The following is an 18,596-nucleotide window of genomic DNA, read 5'->3' on the forward strand; positions in this document are numbered from 1 at the left end:
TATGTTTGCTGATTTATTTTGTGATGTTATTAGTTGTAGTAGTGAAACATTTATATTGCCCTTTTCCCGGTTTGCTAGTATACATCTTTATTAACATTGTTGAAGGAAAAATAAAATAAAACAATAAAACACATTTCCACCATAACATTTTTTAAATAATAAAGACCTTAAAACATCAAAAGAGAATGTGTGAAACTATATATGGAATTGATCAAGGTTATCTTTCCCATAGTAAATTAGCATCTTTGCTAATAAAGCAACATTTCCGCAACACATTAGGGGTGTTGAAAAAGACTGGAGACCAAAGACATGGAGCATTGCAACATTTCATTTATTTTCTTGACAAAATGTTTCATATGAACAACCAAATGTAAAGTAACTTGCAGTTTAGATCAAACCCACCCCACACCAAACCAAACAAACTACAAAATATACATGAAAGGAAAATCATTTAAAAACAGAAAAGTGGTCTATTTACAGGTCCATCCCAGCTGTAGAAAATTAAGACCTTGGAGCACCGTAGTCATCAGGCATCCGTTCAATATTGAACCTGTATGAAAAGAAAGAAAGAAACATGTCCATAAATGTTTTTTCACATTTTATGCAAAAAAACAGACGTATATTTCAGTCAAAATGGTGTTACCTGTGGTTTGAGATGTACATGATGGGCACCCCAGGGATCTTCCTGACTCTTCTCTTAAGATCTCTGTCCACAGTCGCCAGGATGTAACACTTGTGCTGTGGACATTTATAAATGTTATTTACCTGTGCCAAAAACTTCAGAAAAATGAAATGCGAAAAATTACCTATAATTATTCACTATAATGATATGCCACGAAATGAAGTGAAAATGAAAGCATATTACCTGTGTTACCCTTTGGACCAAACAGTCATCGGCGTATGTTCCCTTGTGTGTGCACGGCAGGCGCTCAAACCTCTGATCTTTGGCTATCCTGCAAAGCAAAACATTAACAAATTAATAAACAAAATAAGTTCAAGCCGTTCATGCAGTTTTATATTTAGCAGCTTGTACCTGAGTGCGACTCTGTACTTCATTCCAAGCTTTTCAATCTCTGCCATCACACAGTCTGTGATACATGGGATACCTGGATTGGATAAAATTGCAGAGGGGAAAAGAATGATTAGGAAAGTTTTTGAATCATTGTACTGTATATAAGAATTTGTTGGAGGAACGGGTCCATTATGCACTTGGCAATAGCACTTACATTTTGCATACAGGCAATCCATCATAGACTGAACAATGTCCAGTTTGGCTTTGATGGAAAAATTGATGAAATTGGTGTCGACTATAACGTGGTATGGTGGACCAAGCTGCGTGTTGTACTGGAAGAACAGGCAGGATGGGTACTTTGTCCTGCACAAAAAGTTTAAATAAATCAAGTTAAGGAGCCATCCACCAAAAGTTCTTCATATAGTAATTCAATATTTTATAGCCAACTCACACTTCTCTCTCCTTGAGCGCAGAGGGGTCCTTCTTCTTTTTCTCTTGAGGTTTAGCCCGGTCCTTCTCTTTTCTGAAAAAATAACAAGTTATTAAGATCCACACATTATTATTAAATGTTTTGTAATGCTAAATAGGTATGCAAACTTGGCTGTATTAATAACATTGTGATGGATGATCAATAAGTTTGTTAATTGTGGCTAGAAGACAGAGAAATGATTAAAACTCACATTCTATTATCCTTCAGATTGATCATTCGTTTCATGACAGCAAACTTCTTCGTTTTCTGCTTCCCCTAGGTTAGACAAGTACAAACACAGAAATGGATTAAAACCAAGATATTACAACCAACAGTATAAAGCTTTTACAGCAGCAATTGACTTGTTGTGTATGTGGAGGGTTTGAGTCAACCTCATAACACAGGCACTTTGTTGCTTGAACAGCATATTAACAACGTCTCTCAGCGTAACATTTACTTGTATAAACACTTAACTAAAACTGTAATGTCATTACTGAAGCAGTTTTTAGACAGCACGTTGACTTGTATAACGAGAGCTAAAGAAGTAACAAAACAAACACTGCATGCGTTAGCTAAACCTATTAACTCAGACGTATCATGGTTTTAGGAGAATTAACTAACACTTACATGTATTTAATGTTGTGGCCAAGATCTTTACATTGATAAAAGTAAATGATATATTTAAACGCTTATTTCTTTCTGCAGCTGGCGTACGTGTTAGCCTACTTTACGTTAGATAGGCTAGGCTAGCTAAACTAGCTCAGGAGCTTGCCTGCTATAAAAGCTTCGACGCCAATGTAGTAATAACACATAACATAATTTGATAGATAAGTATTATGAGTAGTCTTGATGTTACTGTATAACATATAAATATGACATACCATGGTTAAAATGTTAGTCCACAGGTCTGAGTGAAATCTTCTTCCCTTCCCCTCGTGTGTTGTCGATGCGTTTACAATATACGTCATCAGGAATCGACACGTTTTCTGCGCATTTTCCGGTTGCTAGCCTAATGCCCATCAGACGAAGGTAAAGGCTGTCTTTATTTACATCAAATGAAATGTTTTCATTAGCCGTTTTTGTTTGTGTTAGAGTACTATTGCATACAATGTCTTATGAACGTGTTGTGGTGTGCATTTTGATAACCGCCATGGTTTGGCGAGCAGCTTCTGAAATGACGCTGACATTGTTGGCTAACTTGGCTAGTTAGCATTTCGCTGTCGTTTTCTAGTCAACTACTGTAGCAGCTTGTTGGCACAGTGCTAACAGTTGTTAGCATTAGCCTCCAGCTTTACCTTGCGCTGCAGGTGACAATAGACCAGAGACAATTGATTACATTGCAGTTAGCCTGTGCGTATTCCGCTCCCGGTGTTTTTTTCCTTTTTTAAGCAACGTTTAAGAAACTGTACGGTACAACTGACCGCTTCGATAGGTTATTTATTACGCTTTGTGGTTGTTTATTATACCAGTGGCAGCGGATGACATTTGGAAACGTTATGACACCTGAGCTATCACTATCAGGCAGCTCATCGTTACCATCACCAACATCTGGCTGTTGTTGTTGGTTGTGACTGAGACTGTTGTCAGACTGTCACTGCCAATGTTTCTTTGACGTTGACAGTTGGTCCGGGCTAAAAGAGGCTGGGGAGAGTTTTATGACCATTCTTTAGCCAAGTTGTTCATGCATATTTCAGTGCTGGGGATTACATGGTATTCTCCCATCAGCCAACACCAAGGTGTCACTTAAATATTCATGCTTTCTTGGCTGAGCATGTTTATTGTAAACCACCTCAGGCATCCTGTCTGTTTGACCAATGTTCCTCTTTAAAATCCAATTGTTAAAAACCTTTTGTAAATGTATTTCAGTCTAACTGTTTTGAGCCTAAGCAGTTTCTCTCCAACTGTAGGAAACTTGTCAAGTCCCCTGGTGAGTGGCAGTTTTCCCTTGAGCACGGAGGGGTCTGAGTGAAGGCTCAAAGATGGTCTGATGGACCGCCGCTTCTTCCTGACCTTCCTCCTCTGCTCAGTGTCGTGGATCTTCTTCTGGGAAGTGCGCTGGAAGAAAGGAAAAGAGAGTCAAATTGAGGAATGGCTCCAAGGACATAGCCTCTGTCAATACAGGCACTTATTTGAAGGTCAGTTGCTTACAGTCATATCTCCATTTGAGATATATTTAGATGGCCATTACAGTTTAGGCCTTTATTTGATGGTCTGACGTTGAAGGTAACCCGCACAAAGTTACTTCTGCAAGACAGATTATGATACTTGAAACTTTGGTTAGAACAGTTTCTCTAACCATTAGCTTTTAGAGCTTTGCAGGAATACCATGAATAAGTGTCATGTCTAACTGGATCTAAACTATGTTTAACGCAAGGAGATAGTGTTGCTTATTGCTTTGACCCTGGTCATTTTTGTTTTAAACAGTCAGGCTTACGAGATGCATGTATGCACGGACAATCAGCTCAGGCTTTAATACACTTTATTATAGACTTTAAGAGAGAGTATTTAAGCCTGTGCTGGGGCATTACTGATGCTGATTTGTTGGCTGGTATGTGATTGAGTATTTGTATGTGCTGTTCATGTGTCATCCAGATGTACAGTCACTGGAGGAACTGAGTCTGAGTGTACTAAGTCGTCTGGAAGAGGTGGTGAAGGAACAGCAGCGCTGGAGGGAAATTGAGGAGGCCCACATCCAGCTGCTCCGAGACTTTGCCTTCCAGGAGTGGCTTTGCTCCCAGAAATTGGAGCACTATTACCATACGTAAGCAATGAAAGGTCTTAACCTTTACATTTACACTAATCCAGCCAACAGTCGTGAGAAGCTTTCCTTTTTCAGTAACAATCACTTATTGGCATGTCATGCGTATAGATTTTTCCAGGCATATTTTAGGCTTGAATTGGTTATGTGGTTATGATCAGGTTTTATGCCGGTTATCACAGGCCATATCTATTTCTGTCCACTTGAGGGCAGCCTCTCCATTCATGGCTGGCTGAGCTTTGCTGACGCTGAGCTGTGGAGGCTGCAGTGTTTCAGAGGGTCACTGCAGTAAAAAGTACTCTTCACTGGCTGTTTGTGTAAGACCTGCAGAAGTGCAGGTGATGTGTGTCTTGGATAATCTCTATTGATGCAGTCAGAACAGGCTATGCTAAGTAGTCATTGTGTTTTCAAAATGTGGCCTCCGTTTAAGGAAGGTTAATGTTTCAAAGGTCAACTGTGTCTCTCAACTACTCATTCATTTCAGAAGAAAACTGTTTGGTATTTCTAAAGGGACACTGTGTCACATTTTTGAATGTCATGACCGTCACACCATTTTTGCCTCTTGTCATTTTGATAGAATGGAACCTTTCTCGGTAATGTAATTCTGGCAGAGCTTCAGTTCAGTGACTGTGTTGTAACAGAAGGTGACCCTTTACAAATATATATTTGACTGTAAATGGGGAAGTAGTGGATTGACATAAGCCACGACATGTCAGATAAATTGTGTAATTAGGAGTGAGAGGATAAAAAAGATCCAAGTATTTACTTTAAGAAAAAATAATGAGAAGATTGTTTTTTATAATTATAACTAAACAATCACAATCACAAGGTAGATGATCAACCATGCCTCACACACTGAACTGGACAAAACAGCATGCTAGAAAATACACATTTAGCATTTTCTGTACAAAGTTACGATTTTGTTGCGTCTGGATTGAAAATGTGTTTTCAAAAGAGAAAAAAGGGTTTTAGTGTGTTTTTAGTCACTAAAGTTTGACTTTGCACATTACACCTTGGTGTTATCACGTATTGACACAAGGTTGTACTTTTTGTAGATTTACAACGGGAAGATTATGTTTCATTGTCCTATGCTGTTCTTATTATCTACACCTTCTCGTGTAATAAAGCTTTACGACGGTAGTATTTTGCTAAGGAAGGATACAATGTGCTGCACTGTCTCACCTGTTAGGTGATAAGATCCAGGTTGTAATCTATAGTTTGTTTTGTGTGTGGGACAAGCTGTTGTGTGCAGTCAGCACAGCAGACTTGGTCAACGGGGGGAGTGAGCAGTCGGAGTAGGATATATCTCTAAAGGGTGTACTTTTTAAGAGGTTAATCATCCTACCACTCCTTTCAATTATCTCCTTTATTCACTTTCACTTCTGTTTCCCACCGCAGACTGAAGACCTTGCGTTGTATGAACCTCGATGATCTGTCTCAGTTCGACAATCAGCTGCAGCTCTCGTTAGCTGCCTGGGGATACTACTACGAGGACTACATCAAGCTGTCTACTGGCATCAAGATCCTCCAGAACTCCAGGGGGAGTCGTGACCAGGACTACGAGATCCGGCTGGTACACAGCCTGTCTGTGAGGCGTCTGAATGAGAAGTGGACAATTGGTGAGACACGGGTCATTTGCTGCCTTAGACAGGTTTTTAGTTTGAATTGCTTTCCAAAGCTGCAGGGTATTAGGAAGCATTTAGATGTAAGACGTAAACATAAGGTGGATTGTACTGTTGATAAGTGTTGTTTCTACAAGAGTCATAGCTGTTGAATGTGGCTCAAGTGTTGCAATAGAGAAGTTCAGTGTTGCCTCATCTCTGTGTACAGAGTAACATTTGTTTGTTCTTGTCATTTGCTGTTCATTTATTTGACAGGACACCGTTTAAAATGCAGTGGTGCTGTTGTTTAGCCTTGGCTTATGTCATCATTCAACAATATCAATCAAACCTTTGAACCTGTTGGTTTATAACATAAAGTGTGTATTGTTTTCATTTGAATTATTCATTTGTACAATTGTCTTTTCAGAGGGAGCTCTCATATTTGGCTGTACTGTGGCGCTCTGCTTCTTGATAAGGGACCTGATGTTTTACGTGATTGGTGAGTTCACTGTATGCTGTTTGGGCGGTTATACTGGACCTGCTACATGACTCATTTAGCTCTTTCTTCAAGCACTTTGAAGCAGAGTTACCGGTTTGACAAATTGCTTTATAGTTTGTTTATATATAGCCTAAGGATTTGTTGTCGAGTTTTGATCCCATAAACCTTTGTCAAACTTTAGCCTTTTCCCTGTTTTATTGGTGACCAAATGATTACCTTGCATTTATTGCACCCCCTTGTTCCAACAACCTTTCTCTTGTGCTTCTTCCCTTCTTGCGACAGGTGGAATTACTGTTTCCATCATAGCGTTTGTCTTCACCATTAAGTTCCTCTGCGAGCTTGCAGCGAGGGTTGTCAGTTTCCTGCAGAATGAGGATCCAGGGCGACGCGGCGACCGCAGCATCTACGACTATGTCCGGGGCAACTACCTGGACCCCCGTTCCTGCAAGGTGTCTTGGGATTGGAAGGAACCACAGGAAGTGGGCCAGACTATGAGCTTTAGAGTCCAGGTGATGATTTATTCCTAACAGTCTTTTAAAGGTTTCCTATCATGCTATTTTTAGGCATTTATTATGGGTTTCAGATATATGAAAAAATATAAAGAACATTTCTATGATGTGTTTTCCTCAAAATACCAAATAGATCACCCATTCCAGCCATGCCTCATACCCCTCTATTTCAGCCCTATTACTAAAGTGCTGATTCTGGGTCCTTAGCTTTAAAAAAAGGGTTAGGGTTAGGGTTAGAGGGGATGGGAGCTAATGCCTGCTCAAAATTCTACCAAGAGATTCTCAGCTAAATGCGGCCGTCATTAAATGCCATATCATGTTCAAAACCACATCAAGGATTATTTCTGAAATATTATGGAGCTCAAATTCTTTTTCTCTTGCGGGTTTACTACAATGTGAGTTCCTTTCTTTATTTCCTGCTTTTTTATACATACTCTGTCCAGTACAGGTTAGCTCTGAGTGTTAGCGATGCTTGCTAATGTAAAAAAGACCATATTACGTCCAAAACAGGTCGGGCATTGTTTTCTGATTGCGAAGTTTCTGATAGGGCCGTGGGCGTAAAGCCAGTTCACATTTCCGATATTACGTCATATCGGATGCAAATCTGGATCAGCTCCGTTGTACCCCCTTTCTTTAGAGATCTGGGTACGGAGGAAAAGAGAGTGTTTTGTTTTCAGACACTTTGTGGGTTCCCTGATCACCGGGGACACACATTTATGTATAAAAGACATCAAAAAGTGCATTTTGCATGATAGGACACCTTTAATGTCTAGTCTTGTTGACTTTAAGTGGCTCACGCATGCAGCAGTGTCAGAGAATATTTGGTCTGCAGTTATTCATCTTTTTGTCTTCTCAGCTTTTCTATAAGAATGGCCAGCCTTTTCCCGCCCACCGGCCTGTGGGGCTGAGGGTCAACATCAACCACATCGAATTGGCTCTGGACATCCCTGTGACACAGGAAGTTGTGCAGGAACCAGAGTCCAACGTAGTCAAAGTTGCCTTCACTGTGCGCAAAGCCGGGCGCTACGAGGTTGCTGTCAAGCTGGGTGGCCTCAACGTGGCCTACAGCCCTTATTACAAGATTTTTCAACCAGGTATTTCTGCTAAACCGTATTTGTCTGTGTTTGGTTATTGATTTGACTAGTATTTATTGTTTATTAAGTTGATTTCTATTCTTTTGTTCAAATCAGGTACAGTTGTCCCATCAAAAACCAAGATAGCCTACCATTTCTCCACCCTGGTGCTAACTAATGGCCAGCAGCACACTTTGCAAATTGAGCCGAGGGACGAGTATGGAAACCCTACCAGTAACTCTGCATCTCTCACTGATGAAGCCAACTACAGCGTCCACGTGCACTCTGTAAGGGAACACACCCCCTTTCTACTTGATTTACTCATTGATTTGGACTGTAAAAATGAAAGCCAGGATTGTTCAGCCTTCTGTTCCCAATTGCACAGTCCACTAGCTTTACAGCGCAGCAGAACAAGTCTCTGAGCTGGGATTCATTTGAGTTTCCTTGTTTCTTGCAGCTGGGCACGGGGGATGACGACAGTCTGGAGGAGTACTACAGTAAGTCAGTGACCCTCAACAAGCAGCAGTGCCAGGTTCTGCTGAAACTCACCCTGAGGAAGACGGGCTGCTTCAGGGCCCGCATCTCCTACACAGACCAGCCGCTCAGCAACGGGGAGTTTGATATTATTGTTCTCAGTGGTGAGCAACCTTTACATGCTTAAGGAATCATACACTACTATAGAAAAAACACAGTGCTTTCTAGTCTGTGTTTCCAATGCATCATACTCATACTCTCTTTGCATATTACAGAGAATGAGAAGGCCTGTGTGGAGAAGAATGTGTCCACTCCAGGCATTAGCATCTACTTTGAAGCGTACCTTTACAGCACTGGGAACTACAGTTCCTCATGGCAGTTGCCCGCCTCCTCTCTGCTGGCCCCCCAGAGGAGGCCCTCCATGGGAGAAGAGGAGGATGAGCATGACTCTCCTGTGGAGGGACAACCTGAGAAGGTCAAGAAACCAAAAAAGGTCTACTGCTACATATCGCCAAAGGTAAGCGTGTCATGTATTGGTTGTTTTTCCTCTTAACCTTTTGGCTGTGTGACTGATGTCTTGTATATGAGAGGATAGAACTCAACATGTGTTAATGTACAATGACTTCTTTGTCAAACAGCAATTATCCGTGAAAGAGTTCTACCTGAAAATTATTCCATGGCGCCTTTTCACCTTCCGAGTATGTCCAGGAACGAAGGTAAGCAGTAGTGAGTCGGAAAACCCTGGGACACTTTGGTTTGATTTAATTTACCACGCTAACCATAATATTCTGTTCTTGCTTCAGTTTACCTATTTTGGTCCTGACCCCATTCACAAGTATCTAACTCTTGTGGTGGATGATGGGATACAGCCTCCTGTGGAGCTCAGCTGCAAAGACAGGAACATCATGGCTGCCACCTTCATTCGCTTCCTGCACAAGAACATCGGTTTGTTTCAGTCTAATGTGATGCATTCGCGTTGAGAAGTACTTAGTAAATACCGTCTTTTTAGAGACTGTAGCTATAATCTGATGGTGTTGTCCACAGGTGGATCTGAAACGTTCCAAGACAAGGTGAACTTCTTTCAACGTGAACTCAGGCAAATCCACGCAAAGAGACCTCGCACCAAGACCTGCCTCAAAATCACTCGGCACACTATTCTAGACTCGGTGAGTGCTGCTCGTCAATATAAAAATGGGCTTGTTATCATGTGATTGTTTCTATTCTTATTTGTCTTTTCTCTTGCTGTTGCTCAGTCCCTGAAGGCTACCAGGAACTTCTCTGTGTCCGACTGGAGTAAGAACTTTGAGGTCGCGTTCCAGGATGAGGAAGGTAAACATTTAGCTGCAAGCACTTCAAACCAAAAAGATCTTAAAATAACACCGGAAATGGCATCAAAATGACAGTTACAGACATAGTAACTTTGTTAGATGAACACACTGCTAAAACCTTTGACACTTCTCTGCAGCTCTGGACTGGGGAGGCCCTCGCAGGGAGTGGTTTGAGCTGGTGTGTAAGACCCTCTTTGACACCTCCAACCAGCTGTTCACTCGCTTCAGTGACAACAACCAGGGCCTGGTAAGTTAGTCTTATTACCCCCGTCCCCTTTCAAAACACCTGAGGCTTCTACACTAAAGCCCCGGCTCCACGGGAACACATACGGCAAAACGCATCGGAGTAACGCAAACGCAACCGCAAAAAAGCTTCCGCCCACACGCAATATACACCGGATTGTGTCAAGCTCCACGAGACGGCTCCGTTTACATCCAACCGCTGGAAAAGCTGCAGTACATATGCCGAACCTGTACGTGGCGCTGTAACTTCCTCCACAAAAGCAGCAACTTCCTCCACAAAAGCAGCGAAGAAGAATGGTTGTCATGGCTGCACTTCTGTTTATTCTCCACGGTGGGGGCCGACGGAACCGGGCAGAGTTTTTCGCCGGTCAACGTGTGTTAAAGTTTAAATCTTCCGGACAAAATTATAAAAGTGCCGGTCAAAGGTCTTCATTGTTATTTATTGAGCTTTAAAACAAATGAATAACGACGATATAATGATATATGATAATAAAATACACAGAGCCTGTCTCTTTTTCCTCTCTTCTCACAGCGTCAGTGTCTGTCTCATGCAGCAGCTGATCCAGTAATGATGACCCGACAGTAAAAATAAACATATTTATAACTAGTTTAGGTAGTTTGAGAGGTAATTAAAATAGCTAAGGGTGATGATCTGACTTGAAGTGTGTGTTTTGCTCCCGCTGCATCACAGCGGCAGGAGCTGCGTGTCTCCGTCCTGTCAGATTAGACTTCACTCGCGTTTATGTCCATATCGAGATAAAGATAAATAATCTGAATTCAAGGAGGAGCTCCTGTAGATGTTGCACAAAGAACTGTAGCATGGTCAGTAGCGACTGGAGCACGATAGCAACCCTGCGATCCGCCATTGTTGTTGTTAACGAAACACATCAGCAATGATGCGGGGTACGCGGAGAGGTGGGGAGAGGCGGGGCTATGAAACGGATGACCGTATAGGCGACCACACGGCCCCGTTGGACCCCCCAGAGCGCTCCGTTCCCAGATCCATCCACCTTTGGACCCGTTGTCGTTTGCGGGGTCTGTTTCTACGTTTCCGTTACGGCGTCGTCGAGCTTAAAGGGCTATACGCATGAGAAATATGCGGATTCAACCAGTTTTCGTCCCCGTGGAGCCTAGGCCTAAGTACTGCTTAAGAAATAATATCTGTCTATACTAATATACCTAAAAGCATCCATAGGAAGGAGATTGTCTACTATTCTATTATTTGTAGTTTTAAGTCCATAGTTACCAAACACTCACTCACTCACACAAACACACACTCAAAGAGAAAGGAATTTTGTTTGTTTTTCCGCACTCAGTTACAAGTCTGCTACCAGGTTACTATAGCAACATTTTACTATATTTCGTTCAAGAAATGTGGCCAATACACGTCGCAGAACAAAACAAGCATAGATAGCAAAAAGGGAGTCATCAGATTTATATCTATTTCCCTCTTGAAAGCTGCTAACCATGCCTTTAAACATGTTCTCTGCTCAGGGATGCTAGCATAGAGAACAGGGTCGGCAACAAATGAAATGTGCTATGTTTAACTGAAACCTGAATCTGGAAAAGTGTCTTGTGATGTGTCAAATTAGGGAAGGGAAACTAATCAAGAAATATATCCTTTTTTTAAATGTATTCCATTAATTGGTATTATCTCATTTAAGTATTTGTTGGTGTCATGTTGAAATCTTGAATGTAATGTAATCATACCCCTACTCATCCTGTAAAAAGAACATTATAAAAAAGTTCAAAAGACAGAAACCCAGATTCCTCTTATTCTCCAGGTGCACCCTAACGCTGAGCGGCAGGCCCACCAGCGTCTGAAGATGTATGAGTTCGCTGGTCGTGTCGTGGGGAAGTGCCTGTATGAGTCCGCTCTGGGGGGGGCCTACAAACAGCTGGTCCGGGCTCGCTTTACACGCTCCTTCCTGGCCCAGATCATCGGCCTCAGGATGAACTACAAGGTAAGGAACTCAGTGCATTTCAAGGAAAAAGCCTTTCCTCGGAAGTTGGAAGGTCATGTTTTCATTGTTTACTTCTCGATGTCAGCCGGTCTGTCTCATCACTCTCACATTCCCACAAAGCCAAGAAACCTAAATTATTTTTTGGCGTGTTTTATTTCAGAGAGCAAGCCAATATGTTTTGCTGTTTATCCAACTTCCTAAAATCTGTAAGCGGAGAAGTAAAGCCCAATCATGTTTTTATCCTTCCACGAGGAAGATGAAAAACCATGTTTATTTAAAAACGTCATTACCTTGTGTTTTCCTTTTATTTTCCAAACGCAGTACTTCGAGACGGATGACCAGGAGTTCTTCAAAACCAAGGTCTGCTTCATCCTAAACAATGACGTGAGCGACATGGACTTGGTGTTTGCCGAGGAGAAGTACAGCAAGTCGGGACAGCTGGAGAAGGTGAGGCGACGCGCTGGAAGGGAACTCCCCCCTTTTATCCCTCATGTCATTTCACAGGACAGAGGAGCACAAAAACAAACAAAAGAAACCATATTGCTCGTCTGGCAAGCGTTTGTCTTGTTGAGGCTGAGCGCTGAGTTTACAGAAAGGTGGATGAGTGGATTTTGGCATTGTATTTTAAACTTTGTAGCATAGTTGTAAAATACCACACAATAGCCGGCTGTGGGACTCCCCCTACTTCTTTTTAATCAGATACGTATGTATGGCTCCTAACCATTGTGTTTGTTTTACCTTTTTAGATTAATTGCCCTATTATACTAACGATGACAAATGTGTGACAGCCTCTCACAAGTGTTGAACTGTATAAATAGATTTACCGTAACAAAGGTTTTTCCACCCTCTATTGTTTACTGCCCACACATTGACAGATTTTTAAACTGTTTAATATCTTAGGCGCTTTCACTCTTTTATGTATTATGACATGTGTGCTCTCTTACAGGTGGTGGAGCTGATATCCGGGGGATCCCAGATTGCTGTGAACAATGAAAACAAGGTGCATTATCTAAACCTGCTGGCCCAGTACAGACTCGCCAGCCAGGTGAGAGATGAGGTGGAACACTTCCTGAAAGGTGAGGAAACAAGCACAGCTGCAGTTTTCCTTCTTTCTTTTTTAGCCCACACCTGTCATTTAATTCCTCCGGTAATGTGCACGTAGTTAGTGTAATTTCCTGATCTGTTGCAGGTCTGAATGAACTGGTTCCAGAAAATCTGCTAGCCATATTTGATGAGAATGAGTTGGAGGTATGCATGATGTTTATAATAACAAATCAAGTTTTTAAAGAAACTGATACTGCAGGGTAATTATAATTATTTTTTCTTTTAATCTCTTCAGCTTTTGATGTGTGGCACCGGAGACATAAACGTGCTGGACTTCAAGGCCCACGCTGTGATTGTCGGAGGGTCGTGGCACTTCAGAGAGAAAGTATGTCGTTGGAAATCTCTTTTATCCATTTTCTTACCACAGCAGGCCACTGATTTTTCTTTTCTTGCCACAGGTGATGAAGTGGTTCTGGGCCGTGGTGTCCAGCTTCACCCAGGAGGAGTTGGCCCGTCTGCTGCAGTTCACCACCGGCTCCTCTCAGCTCCCCCCCGGGGGATTCAACACCCTCTGCCCCTCTTTCCAGATCATTGCTGCCCCCACACACAGCACCTTGCCCACTGCACACACGTGGTGAGTACGAATTACATGAAGGTTTGAGCCCTTGATGCTTTAGTGATGTCAGTCTGTCAATCGATTGCTTGCTTTAATAGTTTGGTCTCAACATTCATTTGAACAAACTTTCAAAACAATATATCTGACATTCATGGTCCTCAGAGGATGAATCATACTCTTCATTCAGCCAAACCAACAGGTCAATGTTTTCTGTTTTTCTACTTTTAATATCTTCAAATTTACTAGATGGATTGGCAAGAAAAATAATTCAGACATTTGTTGTTCCCAGAAGATTTATTAGCCGCGTTCACACCGGAGTACTTTTCCCCGTACTTTTCTCGCTTAGTTCCGTTAGTACCCCTTTTGCGGCCTGCCAGTAAACCCAAAGCAGAAGAAGACGAAGTGACGTCAGCGGCTCATTTGCGTAATCTTCCCTCAGGGAACTTATTCCGGTGTGAACGCGATCTGATGTGCCCTGGGGTAATAAGTGCCGGCACTAAGTACGGCAAAGTACTTGGTGTGAATGCGGCTATTATAAAGACTTTTGGGAACCCCTGAGTTTTTCCAGTGCCATCCTCAAGTCAAAATGTGATCTATCATGCAAAATGCACTTTGTGATGTCTTTTATACATACATATGTGTCCCCAGTGCGTCGGGGAACTCATGCAGCGTCAGAAAATAAAACCCTCTCTCTTTTCTTCCGTACCCAAATCTTTTAAAAACATGTGTACAACGAGCAGATACAGATTCCATCCGAACTGACGCCAAATCGGCGGCGGACCCACAGAAAGTTGCTATCAGAAACAATGCCTGACGTGTTTTGGACGTAATCTCGTCTTTGTTTACATTAGCAAGCCTCGCTAACACTCAGAGCTAACCTGTACTGTAGAGCACATGTGTTTTAAAAAGCAGGAAATAAAAAAAGGAACTCACTTTGTGATAAACCCGCAAGAGAAAAAGCATTTGAGCTCCATACTATTTCAGAAATAATCCTTGATGTGGTTAAGAACAGGATGGCGTTTTATCACAACCGAATTTAACTTTATCTCCGGTAGAATTCTGATCAGGCATTAGCTCCGCCTCCTCTTCTTTTCTTTTTTTTCAAGCTAAGGACCCAAGATCCGCGTTTCTCTAACAGGGCTTCAAAAGAGGGGTATGAGCAGTATGAGGCATGGCTACAATGGGTGAACTGTTTGGTATTTTGAAAAAAAAACTTCACAGACATGTTTTGTATAGGTATGGCCCTAAAATATATGTTTCAAATCTAGCATGATAGGTCCACTTTAAGTCCTCCCAGAGATCTTTATTGCAGCTCTCTAGCCCACTTTTGTTTCTCCACTGTTGTAGTCTATTAAAGGCATCATATCTAAATACTCTTTAAAAAGGTATTTTCTTTTTCAATTCTTTGGTTATTATCCAACAGTGTAAAAACGTGTTATCACCTTCAGCAGTTCTTTGCGTTAAGTGCTAATTAGCACTCATTAATACTTATACGGTTTAATATGACTGTGATCATTATATCTGATTAACATTGTCAAGTTTACATTGTCATTATGGACATGTAAGCAAGCTGACGTTAGCATTTAGCTCAAAGAATCATTGTTCACACTTTTCTATTAATAAAAAAGGCTAATACATTTTCAAAAGAACTGGGGACTGTTTCCTCAAACATCACTCAAAAACACGCAACTAGTGATTTTTTCCAGGGCTAATTTTAGCAGGTGGATTATGACACATTCTCTCGTGAGTATCTGAATCAGCACCATGGGGTATGTTGGATAGACTCAAAATAAACCATATTTTCTGTGCTTATGTTAATGACGAAACATGACTCCCAGGGCTCATTGATGGGATTTTAATAGTTCTTTAATAACAATAGCACGGAGGAACAAGCTTCATCAGGCTAGGAAATATTTAAAATAAACTCATGTTCGTTTCCGCTTTTCATTGGATTTGTTAATCAGGAAAAAATACAATATCAACACATCTTTAATGTTTAGAGCTCAAAATGTTCCGACTACACGTGAGAATGAGCGTGACTTATAAATGTTTTGTAAATGCTTCATCAGGAACTAAACATTCGCTGATTCCCTGTGGTCCAATTTTCTGTCCAGTTTTAACCAGCTGTGCCTCCCGACGTACGACTCTTATGAGGAACTGCACAAGTTGTTGAAGCTGGCCATCAGTGAGGGCAGCGAGGGCTTCGGCATGCTCTGACTCTCCATCCAGAGGACACCACCATGCACACTTCAGTGCAACGGTTTCCTGATTTCATTTGCATTAACAGTGGGCATCTTGGCAGAGCATCACCCAGACTCCCTATCAGTACTCTCTCAGGAGGAGAGGGCATTACAGGAAGTCACAGAAGGCTTTCCCGAAACTGGAACTCAGTCATTTGAACTCAAGTACTACTTTTATGTATATAAAATATCTTGCTTTTGTAAAAAAGGAAACCAGGATCTGCTGGAAAAGGTCAGGTTTTGGCTAAAGTTTGCTTAGTTTTATATGTTTGAAAGACAAATAATTATAGTGCAAAAGCCTTGAGTATTACGTCATAAATGCTTCTTTTGCATTTTTCAAACTGAGGAACACTTAAGTGCAACAGCGGGCTACATGTGATGTGGGTGCCGCGCGCACCTACAGCACTTTGGCCTTAATCGATCAGGGACTGATGTGTGTTTGTAAATATATAATATCACTCTTTTATTCCAATACTTGTACATAGTAGTGTGTATACATAGGTTTTCATCTCGTGACCTCTTTGGTTTAAAGTTCAAGGAGAAGGGAATCACTTTATTGGTGCACGTTTGATGGGTTGAGAGTTTATTTAATTTCTTTTTTCATCTGAGAAAGAATGGGTTTTAAAAGAAGCCAAGTAATTTCTATTGTTTATACATGTTTTTAACTTATTGTGTCTTTAAAATAATATTCGGGTTGACCCATTGTTTCAAATATGTTTGCCTGGAGTGGTAAATGTTTGTCTTATGTTTTATAACCTGCCTTATTCATGCCCTTTGCCTCTGATTGTATTCAGAGAGGTGCGTAGGTGAGAGAAGCATAGTGGACAATAGTAAGTGAAAGGTATATCATGGCATTTCTACTACTACATGCAGGGGTCACTGTGTACGTTGGGGAGAGCCCATATATAACAAACACTTTGTTATATATGTATACTTTTACTTTTTCCTTCACAGCCTTTTTATGGATTTACCTCAGAATCTTCTATGCCACCTGTTCATCCTCTGACTCAGCTGTATATGTGCACACTTGTGGTAAACAGTACATACAGTTTGTTCATAGCTGCCTCCTTCCCGTCCTGTACCTTTAAGGCATATTATCCCACATCCTCAGTAAACTGAAGCGTTATATCAGAGGAGAATATGCCCTGTTCTTTGTTATTGTACAATTATTTATTTTGAATGCGACGATTGTCAAAAATCCTGAGCCAACAGTTTTCTCCTTTCTTCCTCTTCATATTGTGTAGCAAGTTCTAGACTTTACACGTTCAATAGCCATTTTGTACTAGTGTGTGCTGCCACTCAGTGTTAGTAGATCTTTTAGGAAAATTCATGTTTGGACTGCAAAGTAAAAAAAAAAGGATTATCCTTCACAATAGTTTTTCAATTTCACCCACAGAGCACTCTGGGTCCAGTTTCACATTATTCTCACAGTATGTTTGAGATTTCCTTATTTTCGAACGGCAAAGATGTCACATTTTGAAGTCAGCAGCAGGTTTGTATTGTGTTGGCTCACCAGAACCAACACAGTGTCCACTTGGGATTTAATGAGCGTTTGCTTGTGCTTTAGCTAGCCTTTTACAGTGTTAAGAGGTTTACAAGTGGGTTGATGGATTTGTGTTTGTTTGGGTTGTGCAATGTTGACCAGAAGTACTAAGAAAATATGAATGCTTATGAAAATATTTTCAGCACACATAACAATGGCTGATATCATATTTACCAGAAGTCCAAGTAGTTTAAGCATTACATGTGTTAGTTGTTCCATTAGAAATGACCGTTATAAGTAATCATGAAGGAGGTCTATGCTGTAGTTGTATGTTCTTGTTTAATGTTTTGCTTTTCATGAGCATCTACTTCTCTGTTTTATTTAGCTATGTTTGGATTGTTTCTGGGCTACATGGCCCACATGAGTGTGACTTAGCGATGTAGATATTGTGAAATATTTGCCTATGACTTTGAAGCTGGGATACTTCTTTTCTTTCCTTTTTTTAAATGGCAAGTCATTGCTGACGAATGTTTGAGATTCTCTGCACTGCAGGTCCTTTTGTTTATGGGAATAAAAAATGATGGACTAAATTCTTATCCCTGTATCACCCTTTTTGTGCATCTCATGTGGATTGTGCTAAGCATTGTGATTACAGACCCTTTTAACATTTTCAAACCTGGATTTGGAGATGGCTTATGGTGCTGTGCATGCCGACCAATGGTTCCTGAAAAGTGCAAAGGTTTTCTGAAACATAATGAAAGATAGGTTTATAGTGTTTTTGCATTTATTCATGCTTAAAGATCACCTATTATGCAAAATCCACTTTTTTATGTCTTTTACACATAAACATGTGTCCCCTCTGCGTAAAGAGATTCTGAAAGTTTCAGGAAAAAAAGATTGTCTCACTTTTTGTCCTGATCCATTTATATAAAAACCTGTCTGAAAATGAGCTGATCAGATTTTGGCCACTTTATGATGTCATAACGTTTTTTGGCTTGTGTAACCATTAGCCAATCACCAACCAAGGTAACCCCCCCCCCCACCACCATATCACCTGAATCTCCTCCTAGAGCACCATTGTGTTTTCTTTTAATCAAATATCTCTCAGAGGGGCGTGGGGAGTGGCTCCTTATTTTCATCTAAAGTAACAGACATAGGGTGTTTCTCAATCGCGAGTAAAGCTGCTTCAGAGCCACTATTTCAAGCATACTACGTCATCGAGTGCCGCCGAAGTACTGTTCCAATCTCCAGTATACTTGGAAATCTACCGAGCCCGGCGTACT

The 18,596-nt window shown here is 41.1% G+C and overlaps 2 protein-coding genes across 2 annotated transcripts; one reads left to right on the top strand and one right to left on the bottom strand.

The window, feature by feature from the left end:
- Nucleotides 1–310: 310 nt before the first annotated feature.
- fcf1 (FCF1 rRNA-processing protein) lies at nt 311–2,494 on the bottom strand. Its single transcript, XM_034145022.1, has 8 exons — nt 2,363–2,494; nt 1,693–1,757; nt 1,464–1,535; nt 1,227–1,375; nt 1,034–1,106; nt 866–953; nt 644–738; nt 311–550 (listed from the first exon to the last, which is right to left on the bottom strand). Exons 1-8 carry the CDS (start codon nt 2,447–2,449, stop codon nt 502–504), a joined length of 678 nt encoding a protein of 225 aa, XP_034000913.1. The 5' UTR covers nt 2,450–2,494; the 3' UTR covers nt 311–501.
- arel1 (apoptosis resistant E3 ubiquitin protein ligase 1) lies at nt 2,450–17,909 on the top strand. The gene is made up of 22 exons (XM_034144892.1): nt 2,450–2,510; nt 3,389–3,616; nt 4,074–4,242; nt 5,638–5,858; nt 6,268–6,339; nt 6,622–6,848; nt 7,705–7,942; nt 8,039–8,208; nt 8,379–8,559; nt 8,671–8,912; nt 9,034–9,111; nt 9,199–9,340; nt 9,440–9,561; nt 9,649–9,724; nt 9,861–9,970; nt 11,751–11,930; nt 12,252–12,377; nt 12,877–13,006; nt 13,120–13,178; nt 13,270–13,359; nt 13,433–13,608; nt 15,705–17,909. The coding sequence occupies exons 2-22, from the start codon at nt 3,469–3,471 to the stop codon at nt 15,805–15,807; spliced, it is 3,060 nt and encodes a 1,019-aa protein (XP_034000783.1). The 5' UTR covers nt 2,450–2,510; nt 3,389–3,468; the 3' UTR covers nt 15,808–17,909.
- Nucleotides 17,910–18,596: the final 687 nt, after the last annotated feature.

The sequence above is a fragment of the Trematomus bernacchii genome, unplaced genomic scaffold (assembly GCF_902827165.1).
Source record: "Trematomus bernacchii unplaced genomic scaffold, fTreBer1.1, whole genome shotgun sequence".
In the NCBI taxonomy this organism is placed as follows: Eukaryota; Metazoa; Chordata; class Actinopteri; order Perciformes; family Nototheniidae; genus Trematomus; species Trematomus bernacchii.